Source organism: Zootermopsis nevadensis, unplaced genomic scaffold (assembly GCF_977971745.1).
Source record: "Zootermopsis nevadensis isolate Lab colony 2312 unplaced genomic scaffold, Znev_1.0 Znev_ptg000007l, whole genome shotgun sequence".
Classification (NCBI taxonomy): Eukaryota; Metazoa; Arthropoda; class Insecta; order Blattodea; family Termopsidae; genus Zootermopsis; species Zootermopsis nevadensis.
The window spans coordinates 1,890,268-1,900,235 of record NW_028259139.1 but is presented as its reverse complement, the minus strand read 5'-3'; the positions used below and the strand labels follow the sequence as shown (position 1 = coordinate 1,900,235).

Here is a 9,968-nt window from a genome sequence, read left to right as displayed (position 1 = left end):
GGTCATTTATGGGATCAAATCTTGTAATAGGATTTTGGGCTAGAGTGGTGTTGAACATGTGGTTTCTAATACGATAGCCAGTTAAAATAACCAGAAAGTGATGTTACCCTAGATAAAGCAGTTTATAGCTTGGTGCAGATGAGTGAATCATTGTAGGATTTGAGGTTTTCAAGGCGGTGTGTTTGAAGATGGCTGTCTTCTGGGTTGTGCCGTGTAGTCCAGCAGAAGTTTACCAATGTTTCAGAGGTCCTTGTTGCCTCCATCATCAGAGTGATGAGATCATTGCCTTGTCCTCATCCAACAAAGAATGACCTTGAACTTAACATAATGAAACTGTTTAATGGGAAACTGAAATGTAGTCAGACAGTAGATAGTATTATATTAGCTGACGTATAAGCATAAATACTGTTTTTTTTCTTTTGCATATCTGTTAAAATTGTGACTTCCACTGTTCTTCCTTAAATGTTTAACCCAAAGTCTTGTCCCATTGAATAATTTTGGGGGATAATATCCCCCAAAAAGAACAATTCTGGAAGAACTGTTGTATATTTTTCTGACCATTTATTTTCAATCATCTGCAATTTTTTGAAAAAACCTTTCTTCAACAGAATTCAGAAACAAAAACTTTGGGTCTTGGAGCTTTTATCGGGTTTAGTTTCCAAGCTACATAAAGTTTTTAATGGGGCTAGAACCATGGACAAATGTTCCAGGATGTAGCCTTTATTCCTAATTTTGGAGCCGTTCTTCTACCGTGCTTATTTTTACAGCTACAGAAATCTTTACCTGTACACAAACCTAGGGCATATTTTCGGGGTTACGACCTCTGTTCCTATCTCCCCGTCGATACAAACTACTTTGGCGCTCATCTATCGTGTTTAGTCTTCGAACTGTATGACACCACCTACACCCGGACATATTTCTGGGGTCTTGTACTGAAGTTTTTTCCTTTCTAAAATCTCTTCTTGCTTTCATGGCATAATCATGTAAAGTCTGGGGCGAATTGGTTAATACCTTTGCTTGTTGTTCGACACATGGTTAAATCACAACCACTGATTGTAACATACACAACATGTAACATGTTAGTAATAACATGCCTACGCTAAACATCAAAGTATACATTTATTTCACAGCACATATGAGCTGAGTTTGGATTATTCAATTCGAGTGCCCAAGATCGGTATTGTCGATTGTTATCGACAATTATATCGAGATTGATATAGATAATTCATTCGATTGCATTGCAATGCATTATTTTCAGAGTGGTAGGTGTGAGGCGCGCTAAAGCGAAAGGCACGTTCAGAGGGGCATGTTTATTTAAGAGATAACACCACTAGTAATGTTTTATCTGATACGGGTCACACGTCTTGTAGGTGGAGTTCAACGATTTTAATACGGAGGTAAGGAACTTCACGTTTTGTTCTAGTTAGAGTGAATAATTGGAAACACCATTATCTTTTTTCATTTAAAATTTCGAAGTGACAGTAGTTGAGTTATATATTTCTGTAAGCAATGTACTTATCATTGGCATGTATTTCGTTGTATTACAATATCTTCCTTCACGTAATATGGCAAATTAATAGTGTACTTTGTTCGTTTCATTCTGAGGTACTTGCAATTTGTAGGTTTGTGCTCATTTGTTTTATGGCCCCAGTATTTTATTTTCTGTTCTTCTGCTGTACTTTCTAGAAGGTGCAAGAGAACATATTAAGTAAGGCTTGTTGCACGGTCAGTTGTAATTTCTTTATCATTGCGAATATTCTCGTATATATCAATGATCTGCCCCAACCATCAATTCTCATTCTAAACCTATACTATGTAAGACTTGAGGTTCTCACAGCGGTGAGTATGAAGACGGAGGCAGTATGACCTCTGAAACGTTGGTTAACATCAACCAGACTACACAGCGCAACAATCCAGAAGACAGAAATCTTTAAACCTATACTCTTTGCTGATGATACTAATATTATTATTTCACATCCAGAAATTGACTGTTTTCAAAATTGCATAAGTGATGTTTTTGCTAGATTGAACAAATGGATTAAAGCCAATAAACTCTCATTAAATTTTGACTAAACAAATTTCATAAAAATTTTGTACTAACAGAACTTATGTAAATCTGAATATAGGGTACGATGATAAAATAATCGAGGAAACAGAAACAACTACATTTCTTGGTCCACAAATTGACAACAAATTAAGCTGGGAAACACATATTCAATACAGTATCCCTAAACAAAGCTCAGCATGTTTTGCTATGAGGACAGTTACAGCACTCATGAAAACAGAAACTTTAAAATTAGTTTATTTTGCTTACTTCCATTCCATCATGTCTTATGGTATCATTTTCTGGAGGAATTCAACAGACAGCAAAAAAATATTTTGCACTCAAAAGAGAATCATTAGAATATTGGCAGGCACTAAAAGGAGAGACTCTTGTAGGGAATCATTTAAGAAGTTTAATATTCTTCCAGTACCCAGTGAATTCTTGCTCTCACTATTATCATTTGTAGTGGATAACATGGAAAAATGTCAAACAAATACAGATATCCACAATATAAGAACAAGATACAGATACAACCTTCATGTGCCAAAATTCTAACCTCAGTAAATTTAATGGAATTAAGTTATTCAATAATCTTCCACCTGCTATCAAAAGATTAAATCATCATATAAAAATGTTTAAGCCAGCGTTAAAAGAGTATATCCTATCTCACTCCTACACAGTAGAAGAGTTTATAAATACATGTAAGTAATAATGGTGATGGTTCTCATCATAATTATTTTGCTGTAATGCTGTAGTTCCAAAAATCTATCAATAGCTATTATAACTGTGTATTTATATTTGTACTAGAAACAAGTATTGTATTTGTGCTATGACCTGTTCTACATCCTTGACTTAGGCCTATGAAGGATCTATGGATTGTAAATAAATTCTATTCCATTCTATACAAACAGGCCATGGCTGCTTGCTCGCCAGTATATAATTTATAATCATTAATGAAACTTTTCAGAAGAGAGAATGACATTTGGAATGGCTGCGTGGTTTCTATGTGATAGAGAAAGTACTGAATTTGTTTTGAGATTTTGTTGCAATATTACACACAAGCCTTGCAAGAAACATGTAGGACATAAATTGTGGAATGGGAATACTGGTATTTATTACTGAGTTGCAGATATAATTTTGTTTCCTTGTTGGTGGTGACTGTTCATGAATTATGCATCTCTTTTTAATAACGTTTTTGATGTGAAATACTCGTATCTAATAGTGGTTCTTCATCTGGTGTATTCTAGACACATTTTATCAGACATTCTCCACACTTTATTTTATGTAATGTGGTAAAAAAAAATATTTACTTTTTTTACAAGTACGTCTCTTATGGATCTTGACCTACAAATTGAGTGCACAGTTCATTTCTTGGATAGGAGTACATATCATTGCTATTGTTATGATGCAAGTATTGCACTAAAGCTAACTAGTGCTAGAAGTGTGGCAAAGAAAGTGATACAAGACAGTAATATTTTCAAACTTTCGTCCAACAAATAATGGACTTTCTGTGATCTTCTGTAGTACCTTGTGTTAAATGTGCTACCAGGGTTCCAGGACGACGGGTTTGTGTGGTGGGGTTTGATGCATTATTTCATCTTACCAAATTTACATTTGAGGATGTGGAAAACTTTTTGTTTCCTCCTTTCAGTTAACCTCATTTACAGCAAATCATATAACAGTTTACAAAGTTCTGTTAAATGAGTCACTTTTTAGCTTGTTTCTTAACTATGTTAGTGAGTTAGCATGGAAATACACCACAGCTTAACACTTACTTGTTTACCATGTGAAGAGAACCAAGTTGGTGGAGTCTGCATCTCAAGATGTCAGAAGTATGTACGAGAATATTAATCATTTTGAGTACCTAATTCACTAATTAGTTTCAAATGCAGTGGAAACCAATTCTGTACATTTCGGTTAACTGTACATAGTGAAGAAACGATATGCTGTTTTTGCAAATCAAAAAATGCTTGTTTAGAGCATCGATAAGAAGTCTGTATCCTGACATCAAATTATATGCCTGATGTAAAACATTTATTTTATTATTATCTGTATCATTTGTATGAAATATTTTTCACTTTGGTGTGAATTTGAGATAATTATAAAAGCTAGTGTAAGTCTTAAAAGTGACCAGGTAGGTCTAATTGCCTGATAGTTTACCACAGAATTTTAGTATCTTTAATAATCTGGTGAATAGTTCAAGAGCCATAAGAAATCTGACAAGACAGTTGAACAAGCAACATGCAGTTGATTGGATAACAGGCAATATTTTCTATTACAGAATCCATCTGTGTCTGTTATAACTATGGTTTATTTATTCAGTAACATTTTACACATTGTTTCACTGTCCATAATCAGTACACTTCATACAAATATGCACTTTCTTTGTATATTGTATGACACCAGCAAATATTAATATCTATAAGATTATAAGTAGGTAAAATTGTTATATAAAATGGTTTATGCAATACACAATTGTTAAAAATCTTAGTAAAAATTATGTCTAGTTGTGCACTTACACGCTAAACACAAAATATATATATATGATAGGTTTTCTATGTTTGAAATTTTTCATTTAGCATACCTAATATATAGCCACGGTGGTCTAGCGGTTAGAACGCTGGCCTTGTAATCCTGGGGTCTCGGGTTCGATTCCCGGCGGTGCCCGAATTTTTAACTTGTGTTGGGCAAGGCCGTGGTCTAGGCAACACGGAGTTTTCCTCCGTGGCATCCCAACAATTACTCCATTCACACACAGAAGAAGGCAATGGCAAACCACTTCTGGATCATCTGCCAAGAACGTATATGAACAGGTCCCAGTCCGAGAAAAGGATGGAAGGATCCTGTTCATATGGACCTGTCGTCAGACAGAACACTAAATAAAAATAAAAATATACCTAATATATATAATTTATGTGCAGATATGTGTGCTTATACTTGTCTATATTGACTAGAGGGGTCTTTGTTTCTGTGCATTTGGCAAGCAGAGAACTTCTGTTTGATTTACCTACAACCTTTCATGCCTCATCAAGGGTAATGAACCTTATGCTGTATTCCAGAACTGTCATGACCTTGAAGCATCATAGTCTTCTTATATGAGGCACTATATGTAACTAGTCACTAAATGCCAGAAATTAATAATGTGAGAAAATACATTTAGAAGTGCAGAAATTGAGGACACCATACTTGGACATAGTATGGATCTGTAGTGTAATTGGTGAGTGAGAAAGATGGAGGGTAGAGATAGCACGTTTGTACTCAGAGCTGGGACCTACCAAGACTCTCAACATTGTAAGGAAGGCATGTCATACATGTAGGATTTGAAATTTTTATGGTGGTGAGTGCATAGATGGCTGTCTTTAGGGTTGTAGCTTTGTGCAGTCTCGTGGTAGTTTACCAATGATTCAGTGACCCCTTTCTGCCTCCATCTTTATGTCATACTGAATTTCATGTCTGCCACAACTGAATATCTTCATTATTCATGTCAAAGAGAAAAGGTTGGATATTAATGTTACATACTAAATTTATTTTGGCACTTGGAAAGTTGTAGCATGGAATATCATGTTCTTGCCTATGATGATCATAATGACAATACATTGTTGTCATCATCATCATCATCATCATCCTTCCAAGGTGATTTAACTGATCAGGCAGTGGTAACTGAGACATACCATACAATACACATTTCCTTTGCTGTGTGCAGCCAACTAGAGACTGTTGAGAAGTGGCCATAATTGAAGTACATTATTTATGCACATTTCTGAACCCCTCTCTGTGTCAAATGGAAGAAAAGTAATATTTTTGTAATAATTTCATTTAATACACTAATGTATATTAACTCTAAATACATTTTTACATCTCCCCCTCCTGTTTGTTGCAGTGATGAGCAGATTTATTCTGCCATACCATATTAAGTTGAAAAGTTATTTCACATAATTTTTAATTTGGAAATAAATTGCATATTTATTAAAATAAGAATTAACATTAATTCTAAAACATTGTACATGGTTTATTATTTGCAATTGTTCTGTTTTGTTTTTTATGTATTTTCATTTAAGTTCGTTTCAAGTAAAATTATTTTACTTGGAACAACAAATGTAATTGGAAGCACAGAAAATCAGTTGTGCACACACTCTGTGGTTGTACAATGCTTGAATTACTTTAATTTATTTAGACATTTGGTAGAACTCTTTGGATGAGTCATCAGCCCATCAAAAGGCCTCTACCTACACAGGACAACACAACACAGAGAAAATTACAGCAGACAAACATTCATACCTTTAGTTGTATTCAAATCTATGAACTTAGTGTCTGAATTATCATGTCTGATATCTCAGATCCTGCAGCCACTGTGACCAGCACAGTAACAGTTTACAAAATCATTTAAGGTAATGAATGTATATAGTGTCCAAATTTAAAGTTTTCACAACATTTTTAGTAATATGATTACTTTGTTCTCAAAATGCTGGCTGTTTCTTCACCAGCTCAACCAACACGGCTGACAACCTGTAGTGTTTTGTAATTGATGTTAATTCTGATTTAATTAAGTGAACAGTTTCATTGTAAATATAAAATAACATTAGCAGTTCCACATATTATATGGTATGCTGAATCTCCAGCGGTGGTTGTATATTTCCAAAATGTTTGGAGAGCTATATAAAATAAGCATTGAAGTTACTGGTGTTATTGTATAAATTTTTAGGTTTGAAATACAACAACACTGAGCCCTAATAATTCTACTTGTTTTTGTATAGAATATGAAAGGTGTTCGGCTTCGAGTTCGTGATCCCAGCACTGATGTTATTCCAGAACATCATGGAGCTCGTCGAAAGTCACGAAAATATCTGCTTCCTACTCCAACATCTCACTTTATTGCTGTGCTTTGCTTCCTAGTGTTTATATTTGTTGCAATTGAGTTGGTGGAGAGGAAACTGCCGACACCCCTCAGATTGGTTGATGCCCCAAGTAACCCTGGGAAGTTTATAGCTGAAAGGGCCATGAACCATTTGATGAGGCTCACAGATATAGGGCCTAGAACTACAGGAAGCTATGAAAATGAAGTGCTGGCTATCAAGTTCTTTGAAGAAGAAATTGGCAGTATCATGGACCGAGCAAAACCAATTCATAATGTGCAAGTGGATATTCAGAAAACAAGTGGGGCATTTCCGCTCCATTTCTTAGATGGAATGACAAATGTGTATAGAGATGTTCAGAATGTAATTGTTAGAGTGAGTGCCAAGTATGCCGAGTCTGCTCACAGTCTTCTGGTGAACTGCCATTTTGATACTGTTTCTGGCAGTCCAGGTGAGTCTCATGATGACATCATTTAATTTTAAGTAAGTAAAGATGATTGTCTTCTGGGTGTAATGTTGTGTAGTCTGGTAGAAGTTCACCAGCTTGCTACTTCACTGATGATAAATATAGCAAGGACCTCTGAAATGTTGATAAACTTCTACCAGGTGACATGGTGCTACAACCTGGAAGACAGCCATCTTTACTGAGTTAATTGTTTAGGTGAGAATTTATAATAATTACAGAGGGAATTTGCAGCTTTATTGGTTGAAATTAATATTGTGGTGGAGTGATTAACACTCCTGCTGAAGCAGGACAGGTTTATTTCTTGACCTCGAGGTTGGTAATCTTGCTGAAATTTTATGTTTTTGCTTTAATCCTTCCAGTAAAATAAACTGTGGCCACTTCTTCATCTTTTTAGTGTAGCATTCTCATTCCACAATATACAGACTGACTTAATTACATGAGATAAATATAAGGGTTGTGTTCTGTTCCTCAAATCAATCCATGTAATTCCTGTAAAAATATGGTCACAACCTTGTTCTTAGCAAGATGTGGCAACATTGCATACCAAGAACTTTTATGAGCACATTTATTTGTTAGATTTCAATGTAACAGCTGAGAGACGAGTTGGTTGAAACTAATTGATCCCTAGATTATTTCAGGGCACTATCAATTGCAGAGACTGCTTGGTGTTGAATAAAATGTGTCTGTTAGTAGTTTGCTTTATTTGACAGTGCTTGAATCAACTTGTTACTTAGTGTTAAATGAGGAATGTTATTGATTGTCTTCATGGAGCAGATCAATAAATTAGTAGTCAAAAACTTGCCCTACAAATTTACATTTTTTGTTTATTCATGCCATTGTATTTTGATGCTCTGAATGATTAAGACCATCAAATACTATTTTTGTGTTGCAATGTATTGTTCTTTTATTATGCACTGACATGCTTTGGCTTCTCTGACCTTTAGGGGTATCCAACTGTATTTTATGATTTTAAAATTGTTTTAAAATACTTACACAAGTTGTTATAATGTGGTTTAACTGACCTTATGGAGTAGAGTCATAGAGAAGCTGATTGGAACGTGGCTCTTATTTACAATTTTGTCTATATTTTTGTGACATGTTGCAACATTTGGTTTGTTTTATGCTACAGTGTTCATCAAATGTATTCTTTTGTGTAACATAAAAATTTTAGTTTCTGAAAAAGGAACATGCACATAGTAAACACTAAAGGAAAACATGTAATACAATTTTTAAAAACTGGAAATGAAAGTATTTGCTTAAGAACCAGATATAATATAGGTATGTAACACTTCTTATGTTGAAAGATGGCAGTGTGCATAATAAAAGGAAATTATATTTGACAGTCTTTAGTCATGTAGAAAGGAGCTGGTTTGAGTGCTCAGGCTATGAGAGGGTTAGCCCTTTAAGGCTGAAGCTCATCAAAATCATATTTAAACATTCATTCACTACCTCAGATAAAACATACTTCTCCATTATGAAGATCATTTGGTTGGTTCTGTTTATGGAAATAATCACTTCTTGTTCTGGGAATCATACCAAACCCATAAATATACTCTGTGGGAAAAGTGCAGTATTATTTATTGTTAAAGCAGATGGTACATATAGTTACCACTGGGTGTTAAAGGGTTACAGTCCAGAGTTGCAGTATTAGTGTTGCTTGCAGTGGTGTTATTACAATTTTTTTTAATGACACAGGTTACATGTTATTGCTTTGTTTCACGGATTATTGATTTACAGATTAGCATTAAAGTTAATTTGTGAAAAAACATCATGGTTATAATTTGTCATTGGATATTCATTGTGTGGTCATAATCTTTGAAGTGACTGTGAACATTGATCAAGGTGGACCTTGTGGCCTAAATGTGTGTTCTTTTTGAAAGATAAATGAGTTTCATGTTTGTCTTGATAAGGTATACACTTTATTTAGATGTACATTATAAACTGAGAGACAGTATCTTCAAAGAACCAAGTGTAAACAATTCCCTCAGCCTTGTTGCTATAAGTTTATATCATCAATACAATTTTTTAACAAGTTATCTCATGGTAATACTGATTGTAGCTTTAACCGAATTATGTAATTCCCAGTTTTTATGTCTACATCTTTAGTAAATATGAGTTTTGGTAATCTGGATTTGATCGAAGTAGTCCAAATTATGGTGTGGTTAGTGCTTTGGGCTCTAACGCTAAATGTAAAAATGTTATATAATAATATACAAATGTTGTATAATAATATACAAATCTACAAAACCATGACAATATTACGCAGAAAATTCTGGGTACTTTGGCAACCTTGTGCCTGTGATTTGTACAGGTCTACATTAGTATATTAATTATACTGGACACAAAATGTCTGCGAACTTGGACATCACAGTAAGAGGGTAAGGGAAGTTAGAAAGGACAGGATGAAACAAGACGCTGTATACTATCACATGCCATTCATTCTTTCTCCCCTTTTCTTTAGCTGGCTAGCCACCAATGTGTATATTTATAATGGTCAGTGAAGGTTGGAGACATGTTGTGACAAGTATAGTTTAGTTTACTTAGTCTTCAGTCCTGTTTAAGCACTGAATGAATATCTCAATTTATTTAAAAACTAAGGTAACTG

At 34.5% G+C, this 9,968-nt stretch overlaps 1 protein-coding gene across 1 annotated transcript in view; it reads left to right on the top strand.

Moving 5' to 3' along the window:
- The first annotated feature begins 407 nt into the window (after positions 1-407).
- Positions 408-9,968, top strand: part of LOC110835518 (endoplasmic reticulum metallopeptidase 1-like) — a 35,139-nt gene continuing 25,578 nt past the window's right edge. The window contains exons 1-2 of the mRNA XM_087343914.1: positions 408-1,397; positions 6,799-7,348. Coding sequence (XP_087200040.1) covers positions 6,802-7,348 — 547 coding nt within the window. The 5' untranslated portion in view covers positions 408-1,397; positions 6,799-6,801. The remainder of the gene's footprint in view (positions 1,398-6,798; positions 7,349-9,968) is intronic.